Source organism: Saprolegnia diclina (assembly GCF_000281045.1).
Source record: "Saprolegnia diclina VS20 unplaced genomic scaffold supercont1.60, whole genome shotgun sequence".
NCBI classification, from domain to species: Eukaryota; Oomycota; class Saprolegniomycetes; order Saprolegniales; family Saprolegniaceae; genus Saprolegnia; species Saprolegnia diclina.
In genome coordinates this window covers 211,547-223,435 of record NW_008246127.1, presented here as the reverse complement: position 1 = coordinate 223,435, position 11,889 = coordinate 211,547, and the positions used below count along the sequence as shown (strand labels likewise).

Here is an 11,889-nt window from a genome sequence, read left to right as displayed (position 1 = left end):
TGGGTGGGCATTTTCTGATGGGACAAACCGTTTTGCCTTGATTAGTCGGTCGTTTAGTTGATGGAGCAACAGCCAATCACGTTGCGTGCGCGCTGAAAATTTCGCGCCCAAAAATGCCCAGTCTCCAGCGCGTGCTGACGTTTTATTTCGTTTTCGATGATATGCATACAAATATAAAGGTAACAAAAAACAATGTGATTTTAAATGTGTAGCTTTATATCCAGAAACACGATGATTCGGCGCCGTGTCGCAGGTCCCAGCTGGCCACGTCGGTATACAAACACCAAGTCTAATCTTATTACATCGTGGCCGTCATTTCTTCTTTCCAACCAATCAAATCGCACCATGCGAGCATCGGAATTGGAACCTTCCACAATACATACCCTGCAGCATATAATATTCAATATTGTGAATTTGCGTGGTGGCTTTCCCTGTGACAATACATATATTGACACACGTTATAACGCCCCGTTCCAACCTCTGTCCCACTGCAGCACAGCATTCCGCTGTTTCACTTGGTGGTTCAATATTGCTTGCGCCGAGCGAGGATGACGACGAGCTTGATGTACACGTCGGCGACGAAGCAAAGCCGCTTCATCCACCTCGAATGCAACGAGCCGCTCTTCCAGACGTCGTACAAGCGGTATGCTGAGGCTACATGCATGCGCGGAAGCTCATGCAAACTTACGCTCTAGGAACAACAAGAGCTCGGGGCACAAGAACCTGCGCTGCTTCCCGCACTGCTGCAAGACACACAACGCCCATGGCTACTGCGGCAGCACGCTGCTCGTCGAGACAGCCAGCACGCAGGCCGACCTCGTTGTCTATGCCAAGTTTGATCTCGAAGCGTCGCAGTCACTTCTCGTCGGCGACGTGGTGCCGCAAGCGACGTTTGAAGCGCCGCCGTCGCCGCCACTGATAGGCGACACGTGGATCCAGGCCAAGCGGATAGACAACCCGTCGTTTGATGGGTACATTCCCGGTCGCCAGATCTTTGAGATCAACTCGAAGCGCAACTCGTGGCACTATGGCTGGGTCAGCTCTCGCTTTGTCAAGAGCAACGTCCAGCATCAGATGAAGGTCTTCCTCCTCGCGCCGCACTCGATGGGCCATCTCGTTGTTGTCGACGTGCTCTCATCGCTGAGCTTCCGCATCGAGTCGACGCGGACCGGCGCCAAGCAGCTCAAGGCGCTCAACCCGGACGCGGCCGCAAAGAAGACCAAGCCCAAGCGACCACCGACACCCGAAATTGTCCGGCCAAGCAACAACGAGGCGCTCAAGGCGTCGCCGACGTATGCACCGCCCATGTCCATGAAGGACGAAGCGTACTTGAACCCGATGCTGATGCACCGACGACCGCACCATCCGCCGACTTATATGGAGCCGCCGCCACGCTACATGGCCGAACCGTGGAAGCCCGCGTTGGAGCTGCCAGCGTCGTACGGCTATCGGCCTGCGCCGTTCCAGATGCTTGCGACTGACAGCCTCTTTAGCGACCGGGACTTTCTCGATACGATCATTAGCGACATGCAGCAAGACGACATGACCCCTCGCGGTGGCCCGTCCACCGTCGTGCACCTTGCACGGCGGTATTAGGGCCTTCCACTAGTTAGTACGCTACGACATTAGATTTAGTCAATCGATGTACACTATGATGTTTTCACGGCTCGAACGCCTCCTTGCATTTCCTGGACAAAATGGAATGAGGCTCGTGGTGCTCGTGTTGGACTATACCGGAGGCTGCGGGGCGACATGACGTAGCCTTCGGAATCGAAAAACTCGTCGTCGTCGTCATCGCTCAAGCTGTTGCGCTTGGGCGCGTCGGCATCGGCCTCGTCGGGGAGCACGCCATGATGCTCCTCTTCCTCGGCCTCGTCCTGCAGCGTCGGGACGCTCGTCCACGATTGGTCGGCGCGCGACCGCTTGCGGTAGACGAGCCGGTACGCAATGCCGAGCACGATGACCGCGCACGCGACACCGACAAAGACAAACAACGTGCTTGAAAAGTCGATCGCAAACGGCGCTGACGCTGCGTGCGTCGACGCGCCCTTGAGCTGCGGCGCCACCGGTGGCTTGGTGGGCACCAACACATCCAGCGTCGCATTCATTGACGAGTTGGTGGGGTGTGGCAGTACGGGCAGAGCCGTGGCATTCGTCGTCACGTCAAACTTGGTTTCGAGCTCCAGCCCGCGATAGTCTAGTGCATACGTATATCATATCTCCCCACAAGCATTCAAAGACGGACCGCAATTGGCCGGCGCAAAGCCGACGCGCTGTGCGTCCAAGTCGAACACAAACTCGTGGCCAATCATCATGTTGGCGCCAATGACTAAGAGACATAGGATGAGATCCTTTGCGCGCTGGAAAAAAAGAGGGTACCGCCGCCGTTGGCTTCCGTGAAGAAGATGGTGCTGCAGAGCTGGCCTTGGTTGTTGGCGACTATGTACTGCGACGCCGGAATGCGCAAGATGGCCGAGCTGGTGCCATCGATCCCTACCATAAAAAGTTTCAATTTATCAAGTTGGATGACGCACTAACCGCGCAGTGAAATTTCAAACGGCGGGAACGACGCGACGTCGTCGGCAGCATACCCCTTGCAGCTGCCGTCGTCTGTCATGTACGCTTGTCCGGTCGCAGCTTCAAAGGCTGCATTCCATATCGATGCGTAATTGGTTGGGAAATACGAGTCGGTCGTGCCACTGTCGACAATGACCCGGTGGCGGCCCGAGTTCATGGACGAAATGTCAACGTCGAGGGGCTTGTTGCCGAGGCGAAGCGACTCGACGTGGACTGCATACCACCTACGAACGCACGACTTCATATGCAAAGTTGCGTGCACAAAGCGCACCCGTTGTTGGCCGTCGACACCATGGCGTACTGCAGCGGCTCGCGCTGGTGCGCCGTCTCGACGCTCCCTAGCGCCATCGTGCCGCCATTCGGTGTCAAGCAGAGCGAAAAGACGTTGGCTGGGATCTTCTTTTCTTGGTAGAGCTTCCGGACAATGTTGGTGCTGGCTAGAATGGTCGATTCATGAGTCCTCTTGAAGCGCATCCCCATCGCACCTGTGTCCGAGACGCCCATGATGCCATCGGCCACCTGGTTGACAAACAGCCCTACCGAGATAGCCGTTGCATGGCGGAAGCCGAGGTAGAAGAGCGTACCCGTGACCTTCTTCTGGCATCCAAACATGAAGCGTGTGCCAAACGACGTGTTGAGCGCGTCGTTGTGCGTCGGCGCCGTGTCACCGAGCCAGACGTGGTCTTCGACGATGACAGCGTCCCAGCTACTGCCCTCCGTGTACGACTAGATACAGCGGACGATGCGACGGTGCGGCGCGATGAGGATCGTGTACCTGCGAGATGTGGCATTGGTTTTCCCGAGAGCACGCCGAGCAGCTGAACGGTGGCCGCGCCGTGCACTGCGGGTACTGCAGCGTCGACGACTTGGCAATGTCGAACGGCGTGTCCGTGTGTTGTCCGCACCCGTGGCACCTATGGCCGATGCGTCATGGATCCATTGCTACAGCAAACATGGAGGCGTCGTACCCGCTGCAAGGGAAGGCCGTGATGTGGCTGCCCGTGTCGATGATGACGGAGGCGCGCTGCGGCGGATTGCCAGCATAGATCCAGGCGTAGTGCGTCCTACATCAGGCGCTAAGCACGTGCGGGCCATGGCTGAGTCACCTACCCCATGCCCAGGTTGAGAGGCACGCCTTGGTACGTGCCATCGTCGAGACGGCGAAGCTGACGCAGCGAGTCCCGGTCGCGCTTGACGGGCAGCATGTCGTCGTGGCGGTGCAGCTCCATCTTGAGCGCCCACGTCGTAGACGCCAGCGTAGCGAGCAGAAGCATCGTCCTCATCGACTCCACCTTTGACGGTATGACGTGGACTTTGAGCTTCGAAACCATGCTGTCCGGATACCGTCAACCCGCTCGACGGCTAGAATCACCCAACACGAACAGAGACAGACACGGCCTGTCCAAGGTGTCGAGTGTCGAGCTTCGAGTCAATACACCCAAGCTACAAGTCTGCCGTCATAGCCACCGAGTCCCTGAGGTATCCTTCCCAGGCTCCTTTCTGCAAGGGACCATGATGGAGAATATATTTATACCGTCGGGTTGTGTAGACGGATTTGCATGGCGCGATACTAGGGCCGAACACGTGCGGCGGCAGCCATCACGAGTGTTGCCAGTAGTACCGAGTCGACGAGTGCGTCGGAATGCATTGCCAAGAGCTGTTGCCAAGGAGTGAGGCTTGCCACGCATCCTAGAGCGGCGTGATTTTAGACGCACACATGATGGGTGCGTCCGCGCCTGGCTGCCTCTCGCATCTACGATACCACAAAGGCATCCATTGCGGACTTTACACGTCCAACGCCAACGAGACGCAGATTTCAGAGCCAATGCCTGCTTCCTCGCTGCTAGATGAGCCTGGGAAAAGGCACTACGAGTACGCAGTAACAGTACTATCGAGCTTGCGAAGGGCCACGTCGCTAGGATCGGGCTCCCCAACACACCTCGTGAGGATTCTTGCTCACCTACGGTCGCTTGTGCACAAAATCCCTGCGTTTGGGCATCTTCGCGCCAAAACGAGGCGACTTCAACTTGAAAAAGTATCTTTTTGCGTGTTTTTAAATTTCGAAAACGCTGTCTTTTGGGCGATTATTCGCGTCGATGTACGGCTGGAGCATGGTCTCGAGGGCTTGCTTGATCGCATCAAAGTGGGCTTGGTAGCACGACAGCATAAACTCGGCGAGCGCCACGTAGTGCGGGAGGAGCTGCTTGTCGGTGGACGTTGCCTTGGTCGACTCAAACAGCGTCGGGTGCCGCGCCTTCTCGGCGCAGGGCACGGCGCCCCGACTGCAAAATTTCACGCGGGCCGTATTCTCGTCCATCTTTTCAATTGCGAGCCTAAACGTTGATCTCAATCTCAACCTGAATCTCAATGCCAATCGCAACACTTACCATGTGCTTTCGTGCAGGATGTAGGCGTCGTTGTGGTACGGGTATTTCTCGTCTTCGGCGATCGTGCTCGAGCAAATCACGATGCGATTCGACTCGATAAAGCGCTTTTGGACAATCAAGCACTGGACTTCGGTGCCCCGGGTCGTCATGACCAGACGCCCATACGACGTGTCAGCATCCCAGTCTTCCAGCATCTAGAAAGTGAGTGGGTTAGATGTGGTGCTGGTCGATCAAGGTGGCTACCGTAAAGTACGTGTCCTTGACTTCAATCGGCACTAGATTATTGTAGAGCTGCCAGATGGCCTCGCCACAGCGCTCGTAGCCCACATTGTGCGTCTCGCACATCGTGCAGTCCATGCGTATCGTGCCCACCGTCTCGTCGTACGCAATCGACGTGTTCTGGACCATCTCGGTCGTCTCATGGAGCTTGCGCGTGAGGAAGATGCTTTCAAGTCGTGCATAGTCGGCTTGCACAATGGCATTGGCGGTCGCCCGCCGTTCGCCCGCAGGTTCGACGACGAGCCGGTGGATCTTGGTGTCGGCGACGTGCGGCATCTCCATGAGGCGTGGCCGCTTGGTCACGATCTCAAGGAGCGTCTGCGCAATGTCGCGCTGGTGCTCGAGCGCTTGCTTGAGCTTCGCATTCTCCTGCTCGACAACATAACGCTCGGACGCTTGGCGCCGCGACACGGTTTCCCACGGCGACGCCTCCTCGGCCGCGCGGTCCTTTCGTCGCTGCAGCGCCTCGAGCTGGGACGTGTAGTCGACGACCTTGTCGCGCAGGTAGGCGAGCTCGTGCGACTCGCGCTTCCGCGTGCGCTTGGGCTTGGCCTTGGCCTTGGCTGCGGGCGACGGCGAGCTGCTGTCGCTCGAGCCCGTCATCGCCGGCGCGGGCGTCGTCGGCACGGTCATGAGCATCATGTTGCGGAGCATCTCGAGCGACGCGTCGTCGACGTCGTCGTGGAGGAGCCGCTCAAGCTGCGCAGGGTCCATCGTCGTCGTCAAGAAAGGGCAAAGAATGGACTGGCCGATGGTGATGACTAACCACACCCAACGATAGTGATGGTCGATGGCAGAGTGTGGCTCTTTTTGCACGGCGGGCGCTGGCGTTGGCCATGCCTATGCAGTTGGCGGCGCGTTGCGGCCACATCAGTGCGTACAGTCGCGACAGACGAGGAGCCCTGATGTAGATTTGCATGGCCGCGGCGAACGCGCGCGGGAGAGACGAAAGTTGCGTGCGTCTAGCGTTGGCCCTTCAACGCTTGCACGCTGGATCTCCAGTGAAGCCTCGGTCGTACCACGGCCAGCGACAGCTCGGAAAAAGCTGACGGACGGCGGTGCATGCCTTCTTGCACGGAATGACGAGCGACATCGCAGTGTCCTTAACAACGTAGAGTAATCCTGGAGCATGGATCCAGGAGCTTCATGACAACTACCTCGCTCTCATTTGAGGACACCTCTCATTTGCTACTTCGAGGCTGGTACTTGGTGCAGCGTGAACTCGGAGTCTCGATGGCACACGTAAGCACTGACGTATACACGGCATTCCACGTCATGTAGAACAGTGTGCCGATGCGTGTCACGTAGCAAAGGCGTTTCCTACTATTTCTGCCATCGGTTCACGTCAGAAAGTGCAATCTGGCAGCGGTTACCGATTTGCTGCCTGTTTTGCGAGGTGTATCATGCCGTCGTTCAACAGTGCTGTCCGACCGGCAGCGGGGCCACTGCCTCTGCACACTTCTCCGGCCTTGGCTCAGCGGTTCCGGTGGTCCGAGCCTCTTGTTGGCTACGTCTTCATCGCGCTCTCGATAGCGAGTGGCGTCTATTACCTCTCGCTGCTAACGCCGTATTTAACCAACGATATGTACTGGGCGGCGTACAACCTCAGCGGACACGAAGCGTACCTCGTGGACGCTGCCAACACCGCGCTCCTGACGATGCGCTCGGGCTACTGGGATCTCTTGGCACCGCGCGCGATGCAGCGCAAGAGCTATATCGCGCCCGTCTCGTTCACGTCGATCGCGCCCACGTACGTTCGGCGCCTCATCTACTCGGAGCTCACGTCGGTACCCCACGCAATTGCCAACCTGCGGAGCATGCGGCCCGAGTGGGTCTTCCGCATGAGCACGCAGTTTTGCTATGTTGATTTCAACCAAACGTTCGAAGTCGCGCACACGTTAGCGCGTCAGGCGCGCTGTCGCCGTTTGTATGCCTCGAACGGGGCCGTGTACTACGAATCCATTCTGCGCAACGTCCGCTGGGACGCTTTTCTGAGCGTCTGGGGGGGCGCCACGGGCTATTTCACTGTAACACTCGAGGCAACGCTGCAGTTGTCGGCCGCAGGTCGCCACTGGCTCACGACAACATCGACCAACACGCTCTCGATGACGGACGAAGTTGCGTTCTGGGCGTCGTATAACCTCACGTCCTTTGAGCTCGCGTGGCAAAACCGGTGGCAGGCGAGTATCGCTGAGACCATCAACGTCCGAAGTGCGCTCGGGACGGAACATACCGTCACACCCAAACACTGGCCGCGTGAGAACGGACCGTGGTCGTCCTGGATCTACATGTGGATACCGCTGGACGACGTCTATGTCCTGCAGCAAGTCGGGGCGAGTGCGATCCGCGGCGCCACCAACTTTTACGACCCCAAGTACTTTGCGTTTGAATCGCACGCCGCACTGGCGTCTGCAAATGGCACCTACGACGGTCGTGCCGGCGTCGTGCATGCGACCCTCGGACCGTTCTTGTCGTTTGATACTTTCTATATACCTGTGCCGGCACCGCTGCTTGCGTTTTTTAATGCACTGGATACGCATCTGGCGCAGCAGCCACCCGGTGTTCTGTCCTTGGCGACCGCCGGGGCGTTTACCCCCCGCCCCCCCGCGTGGCGCAACCAATCGCGCTTGTATGGGGGCAGCCTCCTCTGCCTCCACAACACAGAGACAAGCTACGTCCAGGCGCCCTTTGACTTTGACGATCCGTGTCTCGTTCCAACGGTCTTTCGTGTCGCGTACGATGCTCCGATGCTCGTGTTTGCACAGCTGCTCTATGGTGTGCCGTTGGGCTCGGATGCGCCGGGTATCTGTCGCCTCCAGTCATCGAGCGCTTGCTTGTCTGCGCTCAACAAGTCGTCGGCGAGCGTAATTGCGCTGTCGCCACTGCCCCAAGCCCTCGTCCGCACCATACCAGACGTGATCGCGGCCGTCAAAGCGCTCGACCTGCGCCTCATTCAGTTTACGAACCCCCCCGAGTGGACGTTGCTAGAGCAACGGCTTCTAGATGACACACCATGGTCGGTCTATGGCTGGCTGTGCATATACGACTGGGTCATTGGTCGCCGCGAAGTCGTCTCGTTTCAAGGCGATATAAGGACCTTGCAGCTCATCTCCAACCGGTACATCCCCCGCGTCATGGCCACAAGCGGCGACGGACAGTACCTTGAGGCGACGACACAACTGGCGCTTTACCTCTCGGCCTACGTCAGCATCGCACTCGCTAGCGTCGGGCTGCTCACGTTTCTCTACGGCGCAACGATGCAATTTGATATCGTAGGGCGGAACCTCGCCTATTTCAACGCGGTCGCCGGCGCGAGTTGGGTGGGCCGACCATTACTCTTTGCCCGCGGATCAACGGCCATTCTCGTACTCAGCACGTCGCCCATGGAGCTGCTCGCGAACAGTACAACGTCCTCACACCTCGTCTTGGTGCCGCGCCCGCTTTTTACCCGCCTTGTACTCTGCACTGAGGCGGCGTGGGTCGCTACGATGCTCAACGACATTTGTCTCTTGTTGGTCCCGGTCCTGGCCTCTATATACGCGCCCGTCGCCTCGCTACTGGCGTTCATAGCCACGTTTGCACTCGAGAGCGCGGCGCCAGTCGCGATCGCTGCCTCCTTAAACCGCACGTGTCGCAGCCATGACATGGACTACGCCATCGAGTGTACGTCGGGCACCATTGCCATTGGCGATGCGTCTCGAATGTATCATCTCTACGGCGTCCAGGTCCTCTCCGTTCTGATGGCGCTAGCTTTGGCCTACGCGTTCCATCGCCAAAAATACACCTCGGCGCGTCGTGCGCTCTCGTCGTGCCACGTCATCGCATCCGGCGCCGCGTCCGCCTTTCTGGACCCAATTCCGACATTGCACTTGGACACGTGGCGCGTCGACGACGCGTCGAGCGTCATGTGTGGTCTCGTGCCGCTGTGGTGTCGAGGCCAACGCTATACGTTTGATCTAAAACTGTGGACGGTATTGTCGTCGAACGAGACGACTGAGAAGGCGGCGCTCGACAAGCGCCCGAACGCTGGGTTGCCGTACTTGATTTTATCGCCGATGCGCGTTGGCTTGGACCGCCTCTCGATGCTTTTTGGGCTATTGTACATGTGCTTCTCCATTGCTGGCAGCATCTCGTACCTCGCTGTCTCCAAAGTCACGTTGGCCAACGACATGCTCTGGGCCGGCTTTAACCTCTCGGGGTCCCATGCGTTTTTGGCTACCTGGCTCAATGATCAATTTCTACTTCAAAACACGCATACCAACCTCGCTCTGGACGCGCCGCATGTCAACTGGAACGGGCAATTCACCAGAGACCCAGCGTTCCTTCCAGTGTCGCCCGTGGCAGGCGCCATGACCCAGCAACGTATGCGCACGTCGCTCGTCACCATTGTGCATGGCATCCGCGGGCTCGACGGCTGTGAAGCGCCGTGGGTCTTTGTGCCCTACTGCTTTCTCGATCTCCAACGGCATTGGACCATGGCGATCTCGGACGCGCGGCAAGCGCGCTGCGACACAATGCGCACCAACGGCGCAGTCTACTTGGAGCCGCTGCTTCGAAACGTGCCGCTGACGAGCTGGGCAATGTGCTGGAGCGAGGCGTTCGAGCTGACGATCGGGCGCACGCTGCGCAGCTCGATCCTCGGACACAGCTGGCTCGCGACGACGCTCGAGGCGCGCAGCAATCTCTCGGCGCCCCACGAAGCTGCATACTGGGTCGCCCACGGCATTCGACTTTTTGAGACCCAGTGGCAAAACTACAAGCGCATCGGGCTTCTCAACAGCTACGTTATCACAAATGCATTTGGCGTCGCTTACCCGTATACGCTCCAGTCCATCAACGGCACGTACGGCCGCAACTCGGCGACGACCCTCAAAATGTACTGGAGCTTTGCCAACGACCTTCTGTATGCAATGGGTGTCAACGCCACGTCCTCGAACGGCACGAGTTTACTCCGATCGAGCGCTTCGTTTCTGTATACCAACACTTCGTTGGAGACGACGCTAATCCAAGAAGGCGTCCTCGCGTGGCCTCTTGACAATGGCTTGAGCCTTGTCCGGCAGCGCCTCGGGCCCTTTGGCACCATTGACATGCACTTGGTGGCGTGTCCGAGAAGCCTCCTCGACACCATTCGCAGCATCTCGGTCAGTGTACGCGACGCGCTCCGGCGTCAGCAGTTCGTGCAAGACCTCTACTTCAACATGACGATTGTCGACGCAATGCACGCAGTACCGCAGCCCTGGCTTGACGCAAAGCTCATGCAGTTTGGTGCCTCAATCTTATGCCCCGCGTACCCATCGATGACCAACCAACCAGTCCACGGCGGCACACTCATGGCGTTCACTCTGGACGGGAGCGAGTGCCCGACGGACATCACGTCCAAGCTGTACCCGTCAGCAGACATGCTCTTGGCAGCCGCCGTGCTCGCCAACCTCTCGGTGACAACGCCGCACAAGACCCTCGTAGAAATCTGCGACCACGACAGGATCAATGGCGCAGCCTGTTTGCAGTACCTCCCCCAAACCGTACGGGTATTGGACGCCATACCCCCTATGGTGCTCCCGAACCTCAGTCGAGCAATCGACGATACGTGGCAGCTCGGCGTGGGCATGGTCACTTATGCACGAAGACCACCATCAGCGACGCTGACGCTCGAACACGCGCATCTCTTGAGCGAGGACGACCCCTCGTACGCGTTTTTCGGCTGGTGTTCGCTCTTTGACTGGGCGATCGGGCATCGGCAAGTAGTTCGATTTCAAGGGGACAATGGCACCCTCACGCTCCTCTCCGAGTACATTGAGCCGGTGGCGCAGGCGACCTTGAGCTGGCAACTGCCCCAAAGCGCTGCGCGGTACGCCTCGATCGGCACAACGTACGTCACGTACTGTCTCTTGGTGCTCGCCGCCACCACCGCGGGGTACATTCTTCTGAGCTGTGGCCACGTCGAAGGCTGGAACATGGCCACGCTCAACTCGGTCGGCGGCATGGTCTGGGTGGGCCGCCCGCTCTTGCTATTGCGCAGTATGACCGCGATGGGCCTCCTCTCGACAAGTGCGCTGGACTTGGCCTTTGACGGGCGCATCTCTGGCTTTATTGCATTGCAAAACCCATGGTATACCACTTGCCTCGCCGCGAGCGAAGTCACTTGGTTCGTCGCTGTCGTCAACGACGTGGCTATGGCGTTGACTCAAGCGTACACGATCTCTTACGCGACGCTCAATTTGGCGATCGTGTGGCTCGTCGCCGCCGTCCTCAGCATCCAGCACCCCGTCCAACACTCGGCTTCGCTCCTTCCCACGTGCACGATTGAGCAAATCGACTGGCAGCTCGTGTGCGAAAGCGCTTCGATTCAAATCGGACGCCCCACGCGGCTGGTCACGCTTGTCGGCACGGTCTTCACCTGCAATTGTCTCTGCTACCTCGTGACGCGACTAATGTTTTGCTGTCGCCGCGCGGCAACTCCGACGTGTGCAACCCACTCGCTCCTCTTGTACGCAGGCGCCAAGTACCTCTACACGACCGACCGGTGGCTCTACAACGGCGTCTACTACCTTGACCGCGCCTCGGCCGTGCTCAACGGGATCCTCACGCTGCGCTGGCGGGGTGTTGTGTACGCTTGTGACATCAAGATGTGGCGCATCGTCACGGT

The 11,889-nt window shown here is 58.5% G+C and overlaps 4 protein-coding genes across 4 annotated transcripts; 2 read left to right on the top strand and 2 right to left on the bottom strand.

Annotated features, from left to right (window-relative positions):
* Positions 1–548: 548 nt before the first annotated feature.
* Positions 549–1,596, top strand: SDRG_13487 (hypothetical protein; the record flags this gene model as incomplete). Its single annotated transcript, XM_008619579.1, has 2 exons — positions 549–643; positions 696–1,596. 2 exons carry the CDS (start codon positions 549–551, stop codon positions 1,594–1,596), a joined length of 996 nt encoding a protein of 331 aa, XP_008617801.1.
* SDRG_13486 (hypothetical protein) lies at positions 1,534–3,896 on the bottom strand. Its single transcript, XM_008619578.1, has 11 exons — positions 3,688–3,896; positions 3,546–3,641; positions 3,353–3,491; positions 3,162–3,303; positions 3,063–3,113; positions 2,849–3,014; positions 2,539–2,801; positions 2,380–2,493; positions 2,246–2,329; positions 1,735–2,197; positions 1,534–1,688 (listed from the first exon to the last, which is right to left on the bottom strand). The coding sequence occupies exons 1-11, from the start codon at positions 3,858–3,860 to the stop codon at positions 1,661–1,663; spliced, it is 1,719 nt and encodes a 572-aa protein (XP_008617800.1). The 5' UTR covers positions 3,861–3,896; the 3' UTR covers positions 1,534–1,660.
* A 711-nt stretch (positions 3,897–4,607) lies between these two features.
* On the bottom strand, positions 4,608–6,229 carry SDRG_13485 (hypothetical protein). Its single transcript, XM_008619577.1, has 3 exons — positions 5,208–6,229; positions 4,965–5,158; positions 4,608–4,910 (listed from the first exon to the last, which is right to left on the bottom strand). The coding sequence occupies exons 1-3, from the start codon at positions 5,955–5,957 to the stop codon at positions 4,631–4,633; spliced, it is 1,224 nt and encodes a 407-aa protein (XP_008617799.1). The 5' UTR covers positions 5,958–6,229; the 3' UTR covers positions 4,608–4,630.
* Positions 6,230–6,634: 405 nt separating this feature from the next.
* Positions 6,635–11,796, top strand: SDRG_13484 (hypothetical protein; the record flags this gene model as incomplete). Its single annotated transcript, XM_008619576.1, has 2 exons — positions 6,635–11,676; positions 11,739–11,796. The coding sequence occupies exons 1-2, from the start codon at positions 6,647–6,649 to the stop codon at positions 11,794–11,796; spliced, it is 5,088 nt and encodes a 1,695-aa protein (XP_008617798.1). The 5' UTR covers positions 6,635–6,646.
* Between the last annotated feature and the right edge of the window lie 93 nt (positions 11,797–11,889).